This window comes from Lonchura striata, chromosome 1 (genome assembly GCF_046129695.1).
Source record: "Lonchura striata isolate bLonStr1 chromosome 1, bLonStr1.mat, whole genome shotgun sequence".
In the NCBI taxonomy this organism is placed as follows: Eukaryota; Metazoa; Chordata; class Aves; order Passeriformes; family Estrildidae; genus Lonchura; species Lonchura striata.
Window position 1 is genome coordinate 128875249 of NC_134603.1, and position 20843 is coordinate 128896091.

General features: G+C 37.5%; 1 protein-coding gene and 1 long non-coding RNA gene across 9 annotated transcripts in view; one reads left to right on the forward strand and one right to left on the reverse strand.

Annotated features, from left to right (window-relative positions):
• Positions 1-19067, forward strand: part of ETV1 (ETS variant transcription factor 1) — a 67282-nt gene extending 48215 nt beyond the window's left edge. For all 8 annotated transcript variants that reach the window (XM_077787705.1, XM_077787719.1, XM_077787700.1 and 5 more), the window contains 5 exons: positions 4337-4403; positions 6716-6786; positions 9826-9995; positions 13520-13621; positions 16156-19067. In XM_077787705.1, coding sequence (XP_077643831.1) covers positions 4337-4403; positions 6716-6786; positions 9826-9995; positions 13520-13621; positions 16156-16377 — 632 coding nt within the window. In that variant the 3' untranslated portion in view covers positions 16378-19067. The remainder of the gene's footprint in view (positions 1-4336; positions 4404-6715; positions 6787-9825; positions 9996-13519; positions 13622-16155) is intronic.
• LOC144247308 (uncharacterized) overlaps positions 1-20843 on the reverse strand; it is a 297702-nt gene that overhangs the window by 109650 nt on the left and 167209 nt on the right. The gene's annotated exons all lie outside the window — the stretch shown is intronic.

The window sequence follows — 20843 nt, forward strand, 5'->3', positions numbered from 1 at the left end:
CTCAATGATGTTGCAAACAGCTGCTTTCCACCAAGAGGCTGAATGTGTTTCAGTGGTGGATGAAGTGTTCCTTTGTAAACTGTTTGTCAGTGCTCTTGGAAATCTGTGAACAGAAAAGTCATTTGCAGTGATAGTGTGATGTTTTAAGTGTAATGCCAAAAGTATGATGGGTTCTAGTTTGAACATTTTGTTTTTAAAAGGCTACTTTTGTGCCTGCACTTGGTAGAAATCTCTTCCAGTACAGCAACCACTTGCTCATGTAGCAGAGAAGTGCTTGTACTGTGCAAGGGAAGCTCTGAAAGGCACCAGAGAGATGGCTGGTGTGTTCACAGGCTCAGCCTGGCACATGGGAGTGACACCAGGTTTGTCCCAGCTACCTGAGGGACTTGCATGTGCCCTGCTGTACCCAGTAGCGCAATAGGAGAGAATCTGCATGTGCTGCATTTCTTGTCTGTGGGGAGACAAAATGGCACATTTAAGTCCATCTGTATAGACACACAAACTCTGAATTAATGAAATAGGGGCCAAAATTCACATAATTACTTTTCAGTCCAAAACGACAATTTAGAAGGTCATGGTATAAGCAAAATTGCAGGATTTCCAGTGAGGTCCTTTCAAAGTTTTGGGGAACAGCTCCTTTTGAAACAGTTCCTTATGGAATCTGCTTCTAATATGGCTTACTTGGTAATAAAGTGTAAGTGGAAAAGTGGGCAAGAAAACAGTAAGAAGGTTCCAATCTTATTATCATCACTTTGTTTTAACCTTTAGGGAAGAAGGCATGTTTCACTGTGAGTTGAGTGTTTGGTGAATTTGATTGACTTGTTAACAGGCTCCCTGACTAAGCCACCTGCCTGCCAGTGCAGCACAGTTTCCACCTGAGCTGCCACATGGAAGGTGAGGCCAGGCAGGTAGTTCCCTCTTCCTCCCACTCTATTTCAGATGGCCTGTGCCTTTTAAGGCTCCATCTCCACTTTCCTCCCTCTGCATGTGCACATGTACAGTGCAGTGCCTCTGTATCACACTGTGCCTTGTCACCAGCCCATGGGGTGTGCCTTGGGCCTCCAGATCTCCAGCTGATGTTGATAAAGTGAACTGAAAAGTAATTCAGAGTTAGAATGTAACGTAACAACCTGCCCTTCAGTTAGGGAGGTTGTGTAAAGTCAGAAACAACAACGGCTGAAGAATAAATCCTGGTTCAGGTTTCCAGTTCCTGCTTTCTTCATTCAGAATAAGACAGTCAGTCACTTCATCCCATAGAATACAGTCTTGTCATTTCATCCCTTTGCCTAGAGAAACTCCATTTTTCCTGTGTCTATTCTGGCTAGGGACACCAGCTGAAATTCTGTTTTTTTCTCTGCAGGGTGAGATTGTAGGAATGAAATCTCATCCTTATCTCTGAAAAACAATCAGAAAAGAGGATTTAAGGATTCTTTACCTGCTCTGAGTTATATAGGGCTGAGACAACCTAACTCCTTAAATTCTGACATGATAATTAATATGAATTACCTTACCAAGGGACCACTCAAGTGTCTTACTTGATAATGAAACTTAGAATCTGTGCCTGCTAAGTTCAATAGCAGATTTTTCTTGTCCTGAGAAAGTCTGTTTGCAGTGTTTCTGCTTAGATATATTTTGATGGAGGCATAGCACAGCTTGTTTCCTTGTTTTTTTCTGTGATGGTCCTGGATGAGAAGGCATTTTAGCAGTGTCTAGATTACATGTATTTTTTAAAACAGCACCTGTTGGGGAAGGAATGCTTTCATGGTCTATGATATAAGACCATATTCATTTTTTAACATAGCTAATATATTTCTGCTAATAAGAAGAGCAATTAAGAATGACCGCTAAGTTTTCCAAAAGAATAATTAAAAATTATATTTTTTCTTACATTTCCATATTTTTAGCTAGTTTTTTGTTTTGGTAAAAAAGTGTTCTGCTATTCTTGAGCTGATGTAACCTTACAATTTGAATTACTTCATTAACAGTCTGAAATAAGCTTGTTGCATGTCTAAATCCAGGCACATTTTTCTTCAAAGACCAAAACTTGCAAAAAGATGATAAATCAGTCATCTCAAATATTTGGATCTTGCTCTGGAAGTATTTCATGCCTGCTTCTGTCTTATTTGTTGTCTTGAAACAATGGTTTAAAGGGAAGAAAACATATAATTGCTCTGTAATTTCTACACTAAAATGTTTTCTTTTGAAGTAGCTCCACTTAGCATGTAAAAATACTTCTGGGTCTTAGTCAAGCATTTAGTACAATTTAAAACTGCAATACTAAATTTCATTGGTTGGACTTTTTATTAGATAAGGTAGAAATGAAATCAGCAGGCAATTTAATTAGCAGTAATTTTTCTGGGCAAGTCATTACTTTGATGAACTTCAGAGCAATGTTTATGGCTCCTAATTAACCATGTTAGTCATTTGATTGAATAATCACTTTGGAAATGTTTCTACAATTTGATTAGAGTCTGACCCACTCTGATAGTCATAAATTAACTGATAGCACTTTAGGATAACAAGACTCTAGTTACTTTACGAGAAATAAACTCTTCGTTGTTGTATTTTTTTGGTTTAAGCGCAAGCTAACCATAAGATTAAGTAATGTTGGTATAAACAATACTTGCCTTAAAGAGACTCCAGATGTTAATTAAAATTGACTTAGGAGCATGGGAGATGAAACCCCAACTTGGCTAAGAATACAACTTTGTGGAAGCATGCATAATTCTTTATTCAGTATACTCTGGTCTATCACTTTGCAGAAGTGGAGTTCATGAGTCAAAAAGGGCTTTGCTGCCAATACTAGAGAAGTTTTACCTAAAATAGAAAATAGCATCTGTTTCAGTTCTACAGCTTCCTCTTTTTTACGTAGATTTTTCCATTCTTCTTAGAATCCAATCTACTTGCTAACATGAATGATTCCTTTCAGGTGAAGCACTGCTTGTAGCCTTGACTTCTAGTCTGCAGAGCTATACTTGACTGGGGTGATCATTGAGTCACTGATTCCTGTGGTTGCTCAGAATAGCTGCCTGAAACATTAGAGATTCTCTAGGCCTGAGGAGGCAGGCAGCGAGCATTTTATCAAGAGAGGAGGTAGTGAAGAATTTGGCACAGATGTGCAAGAGAGATCTTGGCCTGTTGGAGGAAACCTATTATTATTACTGCCCTGTGTTTCGCTTGTTTGTGAAGTCAGTGTAAAACCTCATTTTCTTATCCTGCCAAATCTTTGATACTCATCACTAGTCAGTGAACAGTGAAATTTGGAATCACAGTCTGAAAGAGTCTGTAGGCGGTGTTGGAAAAATAATGTCTGCTCTTTTGACCTCTGTTTGCATCTCTTTAAGAGTTACAAGTTACTGGTAACAGATTGCATAGCTTAGGGTAGGAGTTCATCGCAAGATCAAATAGACTGTGTTAAGCAAGACGTGTGATACCCAAGAAGTAGGTTAAACATGGTCTAGAAGGGCAAACATTTACGGTGTGTTTCTGTTTGCAAGTCCCTGTGCACAGGATTTGACTACTTGGGGACAGTGCAAGACACAGGGAAGTAAAAAAAAGACATTTAAAAATACATTTTTCGTTAGTTCTATTTGGCTTTTCTCATTCTTCCTGCAGATTTGAGTAGAGGTGGAGAATAGCAAATAAATATCAATATTGCTTAGAATATGCACAGTATTTTTTTGGGGGGAAGATGTCATTTTTGTTTTAAAATGGAGAGTTTTGTTTTAAATCCACATGTTTTAAAATGGGTTTTGTTTTAAAGTGGAGAGTGATACAGATAGACCTAAATTTCTGGATAAAATTATTAGCAACTGCAGAAAATTTCATTAACTCTTCAAGTCCTTAACCAGAGTCTAAAAAGCATTATCTACCCTAAATTCACTTTGACATTCCTTGTGTAAATGTAGTGTTTGTAAGTCACCAGTGTGACTGGCGGTCTTTTCAGTGCAATTGATTAAAAAATTTGGTTTGAATTATCTACAAAGTTAGATATACAAACATAGGGTTAAAATATTCATGGTCACTGGTGAAGGATTTTTTGGTGAATGGTCCAAAGTGTAATTGACATGGGAGTCAGCTTTTAGGAAAGTTGATTACAAGAGGTTTGGAGTTCAAGTGCCTATTGTAGATAGGATCTCTGAGCCTCACATCACAACTTTCTCCCTGGCCGTGTGTGGTGAATATGTGTGCTGCTATGAAATGCTGTGTGTTGACAGGCCCCTCTCACTATAGCTTGCATCCTTTCATGTTGCTGTTCTGCTTGTAGCTTGTTCCATTGATAACCTGCACATTTTTAATTCCAGTCTTGACTTGAATTTTCATCTTCTCCTTCCAGAAGTGCCTAGCTGCCATTCCATTTACATGAGGCAAGAAGGCTTCCTGGCTCACCCAAACAGAACAGAAGTTAAGTTTTCTATTATGTATCACTTTTGTATGAGAGAAATGTAAAAAAAAAATTAAAAGCCTGGGCGTATCTGGGGATCACTGGTTTAATTCTGGGGCTGGTAAGACTTGCATCATCCTTCTTTCTGTTTTCAGTGTTCAGTTTCTGATGGCACTGAATTTTTTGTAGTTTCTTTTAGTGTCATGAGTTGATCAGGTTAGAAGCAATTATATTATGAACTTAACTCATTCTGCTTTTCAAGGCCTCTAGCAGTTGAAAGGAAGACATGCTTAAAAATTTGTTTTACCCATTCTGCTTAAGTGATACTTTCCAGGCTGTTAGCATGACAGGCTCACTTAACTGTGTTAAGTAATCCATTTTATATGTTAAATTTAGTGAAGGTTTTGGGTTTTTCCTTTTGTTATTGTTTTTGCAACTGTTTGATGCACTTTATGCCCAAATTAAGACATACCAAAATTGCCAATGATTTCAGTAGGACAGAGCTTACATAACTGCCAAAATGAATAATTCTGAGTGACAGCACTTTATATGTACTAGTGAAGTCCAACAGAACTAAGATGACTGTGAAAGAGAGGCTATAGCCTCCACTCTCCTGTTTTAGTTTATCTTAGTCTTAGCAATATATTATTTTCTTCTTGTATGTTTAGGGTTTATTTTTCTTCCAGTGGGCAAATTTCAGAAACAAGGAATCTAGTTTTGAGATTGATGAGAATCCAGACAGACATGAGAATCAAAGTCTTCCAGGAAGACTTCATTTGCTAGTGTAAAGATAAAATCAAAAAGATAACACATCTGGCTAAAATCCCATCTGCTTCTGGGTTGAAATAAAGACAGAAAAAGAAAAAAGATAGTGTTAACAAGGAAGGTAAAACAGGAGATGGAAATTTCTAAGTCTTGTTATATAAAATTATATGAATTATGAACTGCAGGGATAAGGGCAAAAGATTTTGAGTTTTATTCATAGCACAGATAGGGAAAAACCCATGTTATCCGTGTTACGGTCTTGTTAGGAGTTGGAGGTGGCTGAATCTTCATGAATGACGTAAAAAAGCAGTGATGTTAGCTAAATATTTGTTTTCTGTATTTGGAAATCAATCAACGTAATTTTACAGAATAAAGGTCATGTCAAATCTGATTCTGTTCTTTACTGAAAATAAAGGTTTGATTGATAAAGATGCTTGTATTGTATAGTTTGACTTTTTATGGCATTCAGTTTGCCTCTGCATTACATTCTGATTAAGAAGTTAGCACAAAGCAATATCAATAAAGTGCACATTAAATACATTAAGACCTGGCCAACTGACAGATCTAAAAGAGGCTGTCACTAGGCAATCATCTTTGAATGGATTATAGTTCTGTAGGAATTGATATCAGGAGTGTCGCTATTCAATACTTTCAGTAAAGATATGGAACAAAGTTAATAGATAACTTTATGGCACAAAGATAGAGCAGTAAATAATGGGCATGTCAGGCCAGTCACACAAAGCAGTTTGAATTGTTTGATTATCTGGGCACATTTAACAAAATGTTTTTTTTTAATACATGAATATAGACTAGGCCTGTGGAACAGGGAAACAATATATTGGGAAAAAGGATTTTGAGGTGGGCCTCCTCCTCAGCTTCACAGTGGGAAACCAGCCCAACTGAGCACGGTAACCTTAAAGCAAAAAGCCTTCTGTAATACTTAGGTAGTCAAAAGGAGGGTCAGAGGGCAACAGGAGAGGAGGAAATGTTTTGTCTCACTCAGTAGCACTGGTGAAACTGATAATCAATATGCAATACAGTTCTGGTTAAGCAAAACATGAGCATAATAGGAAATAGTAGGAACGTGTACAGAAAGTTGTGCTAGAAAGGCTGCTGGGCTGTAGACAATGTCTTTTAATGACAAAATAAAATATTACAAAATGATCTTAATTGGAAGGAACATCAAGAGCAGTGTGTGAGGGTGACCTGTGTGGGTGTGAGGAGGAAATACTGAGTCTTGCAGAGAGAAGACCTGCAGGAACTAATGGTTAAATGTCAAAGCCATGCTAGTTCAAACAGGAAATGAGCAAACATTTTGTAATAAATCATAGAGAGAAATGGGTGCTTTTTCATTTTAGCAGGTGGTGATAAACAGTCTTTTGGGAATGCATATGTTAATTAAACACCCTTGTACTTAGGCCAAAATATTGGGATTGGGCGGTGTCTAAAGGATGTGGGATATTAATCTGATTCCTGTGTAACTCAGTGTTCCCTCTGGCATTAAGCCTGTGATCTCTTTTTTCTCCATGCATCTTTTATATAAATACCTCTCTCTTTTTAACTTACAGGCTGTATGTATGAAAAAGGACCTAGGCAGTTTTATGATGACACTTGCGTTGTTCCAGAGAAGTTTGATGGTACGTATGACACATCTCTTTTTCCTGTGTAGGGAGAAGAAAAAGAAAGAGATGAGGGACTTTTCTCTCTTGCTGATCAAAAAATCCTGGTAATGCTCCAATTTAAGATTCCTTAACACACCATTTGTGGTGCACCCAACCAAAGCTGACCTTTGTCTCTTGAAACCAAAGTCTCTTCAACAGGATGTCGTTTGACTTTTGCCAGCAAAAGATGCTGTATCCAGACTTGTGGCAGAGGAGCTCAGTTCTGTACTGTTGAGAAGTAATAAGAGGATTTCCATTGCACTGATGTTCACATACTACTTGTTGTTTCAGATGTAATGAAAGCTGTACTTATAATTAACAAAACAGTGGAGAAAACAGCAGCTTTGGTTTTACTGAGGACTAGGCCTCTTGTCTTGCTGTCTTCGAAGTGATGAATAGTGGGAAGTGAGAATAAAGGGCATTTTTTGTGTTTATGCCAATGTGTTTGCACTAGGTTGAATGCTCTAGTGGTTTATTTTTCAGTGGGATTGATAACAAATCAATGCTCTGTTCACAACACTACCAATTACAGCAGATTTTTTTAAGAGGAATTCTGAGGTCAATTAAAATGAATGGTCCAAATTATCCTCAGTTACTCTGACGTAAAATCAGTTTCCTGGTGTAACTCAGTTGATTTCAGATTTATTTCATTAGAAGCAAAGTAGATGGACACGGTATTTCTTGCCAGTGACTCTGTCAGTCTCCAACTTTGGGAAGTAATTTAGAGACCAATTAATCAAATTTGCTAGAATGGCATTATGTTAGTGGATGCATATGAGCATAGTGTTGTTGGTGTAGCTTTTGTGTTAGTGTCTGTATATCTGGCTTTATTTATTTCAGCAGGAAAGATTAGGTATTTCCAGATAACAAATCTTTGTGAACAAATCTTTGACCACAGCTAAAAGTAGGGCTGTAGAATTGGTGGTTTTCTCCTACTTTGTTTTGTCTGTTTTGTCCTGAAACTCGCTTGGGGATTACAAAACTATTGCATGTTTAGCAGCATTTTTTGTATTTGCTGAGAATCTGGAGACTCTGAAATGAAAGTAACCCAGAGAATTGTACATTCTTCAGAGTATCACATGTATTTTTATGTTGGTAAGAAATAGATAAAAGAGTTTTAGACAATATTAGACCTAACTGAAGACTGCTCAATCCAGTATTAAATTGTTACTGCATTGACACAGTCAAAGAAAGTGTTTTATTGAAAGTCTACTTTATACCCTGGCTTTGTAATGTGAGCTTGTTTGGATTTTTTAACATTTTTTTCAAAGCACATCATGTCAGATATTTTTTTTGTTCCCCAGAAATGATTGTGGATCTGATCTGAGCACCAGATCCATGTGTCAGATTTATGTGTACATTTATGGGAATGGGATCAGACCCTGTACAACAAGAAGTTAAAATTTGTTAACAGTAGTATTTGTCTATGTCATCTTTGAAAAACCTTTGGGTAATTTGGGTATTATACAGGAAAGGGAATGAAAATGAAAAAGAAATATAGATACAGTAAAATAATTAAATGTTAAGAAGTATTTTTATGCCTGCAAAGCAAGCAGTCTGCTGCTAGTTTCTATGACTGCCCCTTGAGGAAACACCTTGTACTCTAGAAGATAGATCTTGTGATGCAGATAGGTGTGTTTATGCTTGCAGCATGATGTTTTGAGGGAAAAATAGCAGATGTGTCATCATATTCTGGGCAATAAAGCAAAAGGTGGATAAGCCCAGGACTAGTCTTGATGTTTCAGAAGTAGATTCTCAGCTGCTTCATTTGAAATCAAAGATCAGCATAAGGAAAGAATTTGATCCTGTGTAATATGCGCTTGCTATTTGCACATTGCACAGCTATCGTTACAAAGAAAAAACCTGTCCTTGAAAAAGAAGGACTTTCAGAACTGGAACTTGAACCTCACATAAACCAAAAAGCCTTGTGTTGATTTATTTGTTTTCCACAGCTATTGAGTCAATTTTCTTTCCTGATTACAAAAGGAAGTGCTCAGTTTTTAATATTATTATTCTGCCTTTCACTGCACAGAGCCATTCTGTAATGGCTGTCAGAGCATCCTTTGTGGTTGAATTTAAATTTCTGACTTTCCTTATTAAACAGGTCACACTGTTTATTGGAGGCTTTTGCTGTTCTGATAGTTGAAATGAGGAATTTACCAGTATATCTAGGATTGCAGTCCTTGTGTGGAGAAAAAAAATACTGTCTGCTTCAGCATCAGACCTTTCAGCTGTTGTTGTTTGCATGAGTTGTTCATTATAAATATGATTTAAAAACAACAAAGACAGTATGGATGTAACAGGGTTGTTTTCTCATTGGCAATTTGTGGAACAGCTAGTAGAATGTTACTGATATTTTTTAAAATGTTTTTCTAGACTTAAAATTTTAGAAAAATTAACTTACTGCTTTTCAGAGGGAATACTCATTTAGTATGTAGGTATGAGTAAAAGTAATTTTTGCTGATATGCAAGTCCAATATTCCACAGAGGAGCTCACGTATGTGCAGGATTTACATGCCTATACATAAAGCACATGCTGTTTAAGTCCAAGTCAAATACTTTGTCAAAATTTCTTCAGAAGCATTTGCATGCAAGAAAAGTTTCACTCAATAGGGTTTTGTACCTTATGAAGCCTATGTTACTTTACCAAAACTGGGGCCTGTGCAAAGTATAGTACACAAACACGTTCTTCACATATCACAGTTGCTTCAAAGATAGTTTATGTGCTTTCAAAGAGAGCATATTACAAAATGGTTTGCAAAACATTTGCCTTTATCAAACCTATATGAGGAGAGACTTAGTGAGACTTCCATAAATCATGAATTAATTTAAGTGCTCTTTAGTATATTAATATGTTATTATAAGTCCCCAGCAAACGGGAATGTTGCATTTGAGGGTGGCTGATTCTTCCCTCTGTCTTTTTACCCCTAATGATTGCTTTGCCAACGTATCTGACAAACTGAGTGATGGTGTTCCCAGGCATTGCTTCTCCAGCATTGTTGCTGTTGTGTGCAGGTGATGTCAAACAGGAGCCAGGCATGTATCGCGAAGGACCCACGTATCAACGGCGAGGCTCGCTTCAGCTCTGGCAGTTCTTGGTAGCTCTCCTGGACGACCCATCAAACTCTCACTTCATTGCATGGACTGGCCGAGGCATGGAGTTCAAGCTGATTGAGCCAGAGGAGGTGAGTTAGACAGACAGCATGGCCCACATCCACTGCCCTGTCCTGCGAACTGAACTGTGCTCCTTTGGACTTAGGCCTTGTTTTCCTTCAGTATTTTGCCTCAGTAGTGCTTTAGAATGGTGACAGAAAGGAGTGGCCAGGGAAGTGCTTCAGTTAGAACAGGGGTGTGGTTAAGAATAGATTTGACTCCTAGTCCTACAAAATAATAAAAATGTTGCAAGTACTAGAGTTAGTAAATAGTTTGCATTAATTGTGGGGTCTACATTTTTCAGAATCACTTTGTGGACATAATTGTATCCCAAAATCCTTTGAAAAATTGTCCCTAACTAGTCTTTCAACACCAAATATTAGATTCATTAGATTGAATCATTAGATTGCTTAGTACAGGCTTAGATCCTAGGCCTGCAGATGCTCATGTACGTGCATGGCTCTTCTAAACCGTGGAGTAGATAAAACTACTTATATTCATGAACATTTGCTGAAGCGTGTCTTAGTTCACTTGTGTGATAAACAGGAATAAATTGAATTTATAAACAGGAATAAACTGGACTAGGTAATGTTCTGTAACCTAACCTGCATTCTGAACTATCATAGAAACTGTTGGAAGATCAGGTGTATGTAAATTTCGTAGTAAAGTTTAAGTGGAGGATTTAATTAGGGTTGTCAAAAGGCAGTATCATTCTGCTTTACTTCATTCTGCTTTACTTTTTTTACCCCTTGAATAGAGTTTTCTAACAGAGAAGACCACAGCAAATTTTCTGACAGCATCCCTTCCAAGTTAGAGCTGAGTGGGAAGGCTCGGGGGTGTATGGCTGCTTCTGCATTCCACCAGCTATTTATGCTTTTTGCCATCTATCTTCTGGAATTAGCAGTCTGAAAGCTTTCTTGCATGTTACTTGCTTACATTGTCTGCTATCTGCTCTGTGGAGATGCTGGAGCAGTTGGGGCTGGTGTCAGGACTGATGTCCCTTTCCTTCCCAATGTGGTCTGGCTGAGGAGCAGGTTGCTGCGAGGACCTGGTGCTGGCTCTCGTTTGTCTGAGCATCCCTTGCTCTAGTGATAGTTACTACTGCAGATCCTGACATTGTGTATCTGAGGATTTGAACTCAGAACATTCTTAGTTGATATGATACTGAAACTTTGCTGCAAGCCTGTAGCCTTAGCAGGCTAGATAGATTCCTTAGTTGTGTCCTGTCCTGGAACAGAGCAAAAATCTTCGGAAAGTCTTTTGTTTTCTTTTGGTGAATGATGCATATGATTTTTTCCCCCTACCTTAGTCTCATATTTTTTACTCTTTTAGTTTTGTCTTGTCTTTGAGGTAAGTCAAATTTCCTTCAAGATTGAAGGGTTTTATTGAGAAACGGTTTCCAGCAGATGGTGCAGAAACTTTATAGATTTTATTAACTAAGGAAAGGAAAGTAACAAACTACTAAGGTTTCCTTATTGTGTAATTCCCTGAAGATCTGGATATTCTAATTTAAGTTAAACAGATCATCTGCATGTCTGGCTATGTTAAAGTTGCTTTGTGTTTTTGAGCAGCATTGCATCCAAGATCTGGAGGAGGCTTGAAGCTTGCCTCACTCTGTGTGTTCCTAGGAGTACAAAGGAGACTAAGTTGTTTTCATATGAATGTCATGAATCTGACAGAAACAGTCAATTAAAATAAGAATAGCCTATGGGAAGTCACACAATTCTGTTGGTTGCCAAGTATAAATTGAAGGGAAATCAAAGACCTTGTTGGTTCTGCTGTGGCAAACTAGGATGTCAGTGACATGACCTCTCCATCCATTCCTTACTGGAGGTTTATGCCCTCATAGAAAGAGTGACAACAAAAAGGAATGTGTATTGGCTTCCTGGAGTGCCACAGTTCATTCAGGAAGTAACTGTGAACTGTGGAGCCTGAGAATTGGACATAGGTCCATGTATTCAGGCTTGTCACAGAGACAGCAGCCTTCATCAGGAAGGTAGGGTAGAAGGGTGGAATCCCTTCCATAGAGCAGGACTAGGTAAATGCAGTGCAGTTTGGAGATGGGAACTGGACCTGATTGCTTGTTTAGGAATCTCAAAATACCACACAATGTAATGTTCTTCACCATTACTTGTTGTTTATATTTGCTGTGTATTTATTTATTTTGCAAGCCTGTTATATTGGGGACTTTTAGGACTCTGATTAATGCAGAAAAAAAAAAAACTTGGAATGAATAAAAAAGGAGTGATGTGGTAATGTGTTACAAAAATGAGTAGGTGAATCAAAGTTAGACATCTAGGCCAAATCTGCAGATGGAATAAATTTACGTGATTGGAGGTGTGTTTCAATACAGCTAAAATGTATCTGAAGTTGGCAGAGCTGTGATAATTTACATAAGCCTGAAAAGCTGCACCACTGAAGGGAAATAATGCTTTCAAAAGAAATTTTAGAAATTATTGTCCAGGTGGACACCAAAATAATAGATTTTGCTCAGTGCTGCATGTTGTCATGGCTTGCATCAAAAAAATCCAGACACCTATGGGAAGTTTCACAGAGCAGTCTGCAGAGAAACTGCTTGGCTACTCTGTCCTTTTTCCAGAGCTGTATGCATATGCACCTCTCAATCATTTTTATAAAATGTGCTTTAAAGAGTTCATCTGTTCTGCCTTTTTTTCCCTGAGGTGATATTATAGTCATTTTTACAGACAGTAATTGAAATGTCACCAATAGCCAATTAAATTTCAGGCAAGGAATAAGAAGTTAAGCTCTTTAAACAAAGGGTCGCTTTGTCCAAAACTATCTTTAGCAATAAAACAGGAAGCATAAAGTCAAGCAGAAAACATAAGTCAGAGCAGAAGGCATATCATTCTCTATGGAATAGTTTCATGAGTTACTTGCAATTCACTTTTTAGTGTTATTTTTAAGAGAAATTATATAGCTGAAATGATGAAATTTCTGTTCCATTCTTCATACCACCATATAGTTCTTCCAAGTGATTATTCTCCCTCCTTAGATAATTTTTTTTTTTTTTTTTTTGCTGAAGTAATGTTCAAGACTGGGAGTTGTCTTTTGACTTTTATCTCCTAATAATTGCAACACTGCCGTCATTCCAAATACAGTGTGTATTAGTTCATGAACTAAGTGTGTATGCATGTGTGTTTTTCTGACAGCAAGGAAAAGACAGACACAGTGCAATTATGAGTAGTATCAAATAGAAGCAAGGTTTTGTAAAAGTTTACCAGTGGAACTTGCTAATGTTTTTTGTTCATCATCTCTTTGCTTGGCTTTATTTTTTCATTGATTTTCTTTATTGAAAAACAAAGAAAAACCCTAACCCTCCACCACCTTGTCCAACATGTCTGTTACAAGTTTAATGAATGATGTACATCAAATTAAAATTCATAGTAATACATGGGAAATTCAGGTCATGGCAACCTTTTCCTGTTTGTTGCACCTGCAGGGTTTTCCCTCCTGCATCTCCAAATAAAGTATTTCTTGATAAGATCTGCTTGTTAAATGCATTTAACAAATCATTGCTAATCCATTTTTGTGGCAGGTGGCACGTCGCTGGGGGATTCAGAAAAACAGGCCAGCTATGAACTATGATAAACTTAGCCGATCACTTCGCTATTATTATGAAAAGGGAATCATGCAAAAGGTGAGTAGCTAATTTTGTATTACATTTTACCAGAATCTTGCATATTAATCCATAGGTCAGTTTACAAGGAGTTCTTGTAATTGCATGGCTTAGGTGGTTTTTTCATCTGTTTAGGCAAACACAAAGCTTTTGGACCTACTAGGTCTGGCATATGCATTAAGATATTTTTTTTTCCGATGTAAAAAATGTCTGTGGTTTTAGTTCACACAAAGCATTTCATAATTATAAGGAAAGAAGTAGCATTCAAAAATATCCAAAAGAGCTTCCTGGCAGCTGGAAAAGGCAAACGGTAGAGTACAGTATGATTAATGTTTTGCAGATCTAAATTAGCTGCCCAGTGCTTGGGTACTTTAGTAAGTGCAAGATAGGGGAGAATAATTATGCCTATTAACATACCAAGTACATTAATATTTTTGCCAATAGTGTTGTACTAATACTGGTTTTGAATGGAATTTAATATTTATAATAGACTGAATTAGGAGTACTATTTAACAATAATTTATATATTATGGGCTAGTCTTGCTGACAGTATTCAATCCATTCTCCTACTGTGGCTTGCTGATTTTTAAATCTTGCTGTGTAGTACCATGTAGATTGACTGAGGAATCAATAGGAGGGGCCAGTCTGCTGTATCTACAAAACTGCCAGGTGTGATCAAAGATCATAATAAACACCTTGGACTGCAAAACCTATTCCTTGTCTTTTCACATTGGTCTTGTGACCAGTGATGATGAACATGTTTAAACTTGTTATATGACAATTCCATGAATGGAAACAGCGCTTTCAGCTCAAGTTACTGGGCAACATTTCTGGTAGGTTTTGTGAAGTCTGAAAAGTTCTCTTTCTTAGGTTATGGGATTGTTGTAGTGCACTCCTTTTTCACTACTAGTAGTCAACTGGGACAACAATCTGGGCTAGTATTGGCTTACAGTTCTTCAGTAGCTCAGCACCTCATCCATTTTTGTGTGCGTAGAGTCTTTGTAAAGTGGATTGGAGACTGGGTCTGATCAGGGAGAAGCAGAATTGCTTGGTTTTGCTGACTGTTGCTTCAGGCAGAGGAGTTCTTTGTTGCAGGTTACAGCTCAGCAGCACAGGCATCTGTGCTGCCAGCACACTCCAAAGGCAGCAGAGGCAAAAAAAATGTAGCAGAGTGAAGCAAGTTGAAAAGGTCGGGATAGAAATACCAGAAGGCTGATAATGCTGCCCCAACCCACACATCCATTTAATGTGGAAACCTTACAAGTACTTCGGACAACTAGCTTACTACATCCTAAACTACTACTTTATTATCTACAAGAATGTGTTTAACACATGTTTTGAAAGCTAGCTTGTATGCTTATTTTTCTGACAGCAATGTTTCAGGTTTGTCCTGGGATCACTCTATCTGGCCAGTCCATCTATGCTAAAAACTAATGCAGGTTGTAGATGCGTGCATATTTTCCCTCCTTTTTTTAAATCAACAATGATAGCAGGTTGTGCAAAAGCCTGATTTTGCAGGCTTTTGCATAATCTGCTAGCAACCTCTAGTATATCAAGGCTGGTGACATTAATTTGATTTTTAAAATTCTGCTGCAGATACAGTCTCTACCAAATTCTATTTGTAGAATAAATAAGCTGAAAGTTTAAGGAAGTGCTTGAAACTATTTTGCACCCATTAGAAGAGAGTTGTTAAGTTTGCAGCACTTTTTCCTTCTTCACTAACTTGCTTCATTGCTATGGTAGCTAGAGTTGCAAGAAGCAGACAATATGATTTTATTTTAAAATCATTTAATACATTGTGAGCATACAATCTAATGCATATTTTTAAGCACAATTTTTTAAATAAGGTACTTGAGAAGACACTATACTGACTTCTGTTTGTTGCTTATAATAATACAGCAATTTTGTGTTGTTTTTATCATTCTCTAGCTTTTAGGAAATTGAAGCATAGACATTTAAGGCTGTTTCTGATTAAGGGGAAACCTTAGTATCTTTGGACAAATTGCCCCTCCATAAGCAAATCCAAATGTCCCAGCTTTGCATGAGCAATTGCTAAGTACATATTAGCCTACGTATTTGCTTACGCTGTCCCTGTACAGTCAGCAGGCACTATAACTAAAGTGCTTTTATACGTAAGCATGAATCAATCTGTGTAAAGTGAAATCCAGATCTCTGCTCTGCAATGTGATTCTTTTTTCCACTTTGCACATGGAGTGTGTAATTTTATTTTGCCACTGTAGTGACAATTTGTTTACATTTTCCAATAAGAGCAGTTCCATTTGTGGTTAAGTATAGGAAACGATCGCAAACAAATGTTTAGATGCAGAATACTTAGCTAATCTTCCAACAGGATGTCATGAGTGGCAAAACCAAGAGCATTCTGCATGGTCTGCTTTGGCAGGTCCCACTTGTCTTTGCTAGGTTGTTATCTTACCAGTTCTGCTGTCATGTTATTAATTGTGTTAGAAAGGCGAGTTCTTACAAGACTGTTGAACTTGGAGATGCAAAACATGAGGCCTTACGTTGTACTTTTTTCCCCCCTCTGTTATCCTAAGGTGGCTGGAGAAAGATACGTCTACAAGTTTGTTTGTGACCCTGAAGCGCTTTTCTCCATGGCTTTTCCCGACAACCAGCGCCCCTTACTGAAGACTGACATGGAGCGCCACATCAATGAGGAGGACACTGTGCCTCTGTCCCACTTTGATGAGAGCATGGTCTACATGCAGGACGGAGGCTGCTGCAACACCCACCCCTATAACGAAGGCTATGTCTATTAACAACAGTGACACTGAAGGGGTGTTTCCCCCTCCCTTAAGCTTCTCCTCTTCCCCAAGACCCAGAGGAAAGCTGAATCGACTTCAGTTTGTTTTTTAAATAGTACACTAAAAGGGGCTTTTCCTGTTGCATTACTCCTATGGTCTGCCATGGACAGCGCACTTTATTTGAAAGGGGAGGGTTGGAACCTAAACGTTATTCTGTGTAAAAGGAGGAAAAGGGTGGGTTTGCTTTTTACTTAAGTTTGGGAAGGGAACATACAGGTTTTAAGTACAAAAAAAAGCTATATCATGTCTGTTTTGTTTCATATCAGCATAAGATATTGTACATTTTCTCTGGGTATCCATAGTACAGTTAATTCTCATTGTGCAAAATAACCACTTTTGATGATGATATCAGCACAGCATGCCTAGGGCATTTATTTCTTGCCATTCCTAATTGTCTTTCTGCAGTAATAAAAGAGAAGCAAAGCATACACCACAGCATTTAATTTAGAAGTTTCCAGTGGCAGACCTTGTACCTTGCCTCTGTGAACAACTAGGTAGTTTTCCTAATTTTTTTTTCCTTTTTTTTTTTTAATTTCTTTTTATGTTTCTTTTTTTCTTTTTTTCTTTTTTTTTCTTTTTTCTTTTTTTTTTTTTTGTGTATGACTTAAAAAAAAAAAAAAAAATCCTATTTAATGACAGACTGGCCATAAGTACAGTGACCAAGCAGAGAAATCCCTGACTTCAGACTGCAAGCTGCATGCTGTATCTGGTGCCACATTGCTATACATATATGGCCCATGCTATGGTGTTGATTTTTCAAGATCCATTTGATGGTAGTAATTACATGGAGTAGGCTTTCTGATGATCATGTCAGCATTAAATACAGGAGCATGATCAGGAGGGAGAAAACATTTTGTATCCTTCCATTTCCTTTGGTACATAAATAAGTTATTTAATCAATAGGAATTAACTGTACTAAGTCACATATCTAATTATGCTGTTTAGACACAGCAAGCACTCCTTGAGAAAAATATCCAATACACTAAATAGGTACTTTAGTAATTTTTAGACACGGTACCCATTAATATGCATTTAAACCTTTTACTGCTGTGTTATGTTGATAACATATATAAATACTAGATAATGCTAATGCTTCTGCTGCTGTCTTTTTCTGTAATATTCTCTTTGATGCTGAATTTACTATGACCATTTATAAGCAATGCTGTAACTACAGGTAGCATTTCAGGACAAAATAGATGACTTGAACCATTTATTGCTTAGAAAATAGCTTACGCCATAGCTGTGCTATAAGCAGCTTTTATGCGCATCCACAAATGACTAGTAAGCTTCAGCTTGCTAAGGAAAGCTCTGCAGAACCTTTTGTAATTTTTGGTGGAACAGAGATGAACTGTCAAAGAATACCATGAAGTTGCTGTATGACATTGTAGTGCTGGCACTGGTGTTACCAATCAACTTGTTTTGGACACTAAATGTAAATGTGATCGGATATGCTCGGAAGACAATTTAAATTTTGAGGGGTTTTTTTGGTCGTTTTGTTATTTTTTCAAATGGTTTTATTTTTGAGAGGGGTTACCTTGAACACAAACCACACGTACTATTCTGTATGTAAAACAAAAACAAAAGGCAGCAAACCCCCAAAAGTTTTAAAATATTTATGAGCACCTTTTTCGAAATACAATAATTCATAAGTTGAAGGGGTGGAGAAGGAGCTAAAAATTGGATTTCATTTTTTGCCCAGTGAAATTTAAATAGTTGTTATATGAAGGTCTACATTTTCCTGTGAAATTTAAATAGTTGTTATATGAAGTTTTTCATTTTCCTAGATTGTCAAGAAGTGGGAGAAAAATAAATACATAACCATAAAAAGACAAGAATAACTTCCATCGTAATGGATGGATTTCAGAGATAGTCCTAGGTGATGGGTTAATCTTCCATCCTTTGTCAGTTAAGACACTACTTAAGTTATGAATATTTTAATACACATTTAATCAAAAGTAAAGAAGTAGTGGTCACTAGAAACCACAGGTGCATAAAAAGCATTTGGGCAAGTATTTATACACAGATATCCATGAGACAACATGTTTTATGATACATGCCTTAGTATGCCACCTAATTCTGTCATCCATAGGTCTCAATGGCACTTAAAAACTTGGTGATCAACTGAGAAAAAGAAGTCTAAAATTGCAAGACTAGCAAAAAGGAAAGGGAAAATGTTGAGTAATATTGTTTAAAAACAAATGTGGTTTCCACTGAAATAAGGTTCAAATGAAACATGCTTTGATGAAAAGTCTTGGATTGGTTTTGGTTCTTTAATTCAGCACAGAGCGCCTCTTGACTGTGGCAGGATGTGGGTATTTGGGAAAGGGGTTGGACAAAAAAAAGGAAAAAAAAAGATTTAAAAACTGCATTGAATGTGTAATATTTAAGAAGAAAAATATATATATATCTGTATACGGTAGTGACTCACTGAACAAAACAAGCAGTCAGACCAACATTACATGATCTCTCAGCAGAAGACAAAAAGGTCTTTCACTGAACTTATTAACCCTTTCTAAAATGTACCTAAGAGTTATTTAAAGTCTATTTTTATTCCACTTTTTTGTTTGGGGTTGGAGGGTTTTTTTGTTTCGTTTTGTTTGGGGGTTTTCAGGTAGAATAATAAATCTGGCAGCTGATTTCTGCAAGATTGTTGTGTATTGGATTCCTAACCACTTGAATTGGAGAGGCCTCTGCAGAAAGGTTATTCTTTTGGAAGAGGAGAGGATGATCTGTCCCCAGTGTCTAGAATGGCTTGCTTCAAAGTGTAAAAAAAACAGAAAAGAAAAAAAAAGAAAAAGAAAAATGAAAAAAAAAAACAGTGAAAAAAAAGGTGGAGTATGTACAATTAATGTGTATATATATATGAGTTCTAACCAAGAGTTAGATTACCAAAGCAATGTATTTGGCTGACAAAAGGGAGGAGGATGGTCTATGTATATTTTGTGATTGATTCCTACTAAGAACACTTACACATCTTCAGAGGGCATTTTAGTACCCTCCTGGATTTGAATGTGGGATATTTGGGCTGGGGTAGGGGGGCTGGGTTTTCATTTGGTTGCTTTGGGGGTATTTTGGTTTTGTTTTCAAGCTGTACCACAAGTGGAGGGAATATGCAGCTTTCACCTGTTTCTAGAAGGAGCTGTGATAGAATGTGCTTGTCTGTCTCTGAGCAGGGCAGAGCATTGGGGCAGACAGGGTAGAGCTGCTGTGAAGCAAAGTTGGGAGGCATCGCTGGAAAGACCCAGCACCATGGAACACCTGAAGAGGCTCAGCTTTCATGTGCCATCACAGATCCACCTGCACCAATAGCTGAACACAGGTGAAGTTAGTGTAGGACTTGGCAGATTCCCTCAGAATCCATTTGAGAGAGTTAACAAGTTTAGGATAATTTCTTTTTCTTTAGGGATACAACTTGCATGGCAAAGAGTCTGCCCTTTTCTCTCCAAGGTTACTCCAGTTTTTCTTACATTAACAACCTTAACATTACATTCACTGAAAAAGGAAATTTCATCTTCTTCTCAGACCAAATCTGCTTGTTGTCCTGACCATGGCCTGATGAGGTTACCAGGGGAAACTGGGATACATAAAAGCTTTTCTCTAGAAATTCCCTGCAAAGAACCCTTTGCTCAGAATCTTTGCATCTTTGGAATTGTCTGCTACATGGGACTATTCCCCAGGGATTAAAGCTTAGACTTTTATTGCCCTTGACATCTGACTGGGTTGGGCTTCAAGTCCATTTTCACAGGACAATATCATCTATGAAATATTTTTGCCTTCTTTGTGGTTTTTTTGTTTGGTTGGTTTTTAATAGCAGGAAACAGATCAATGTGTACAATAGGTATTATGAGAAAATCTTTGAGTTGTTAATGGCTCTACTGACTTTCTCCTCTGAAGAGCATTAGCTTCAGTTCATGTATTACAGGTAATAGCACCCATAAACAGCCCTATTCAGTGGTCACATTAATAGTACTAAGGACTTAAGGACAAAATAGTATTTTTCAAAAAAATTTTTGGGAGTCTTAATATGGTATGTTATGCTCTCAGAATCATCATTTTAGAATATTCCACTAACATAAGAGCCTGGGATCTAGTAATATGAGCCTCAGAAATTAATTTCTCAGCTCTCTGCTTATCTGAGGGCTTTTCAGTTGTGTGTTTGAGTTTTTGGGGTGTTTTGTGGTTTTTTTTGTTTGGTTTGGTTTGGTTTGGTTTTTGGTTTTTTTTTTCTGATACTTTGGTTTGGTTTCATATCGAAGGCTACTCTGCTTGGAAAGGAGGTAGCAGGTGAGAGCAGGTGCCTCTGCATGGAAACCCCAGTTCAAAGTCCACTGCATTTTGCTAAGATACCAGGCTGAGAACTAGAGTATCTGCAATATAGCACTGAGCCCTCCCCTCCCTGTGCTCTTACAGGAGAGGGGACA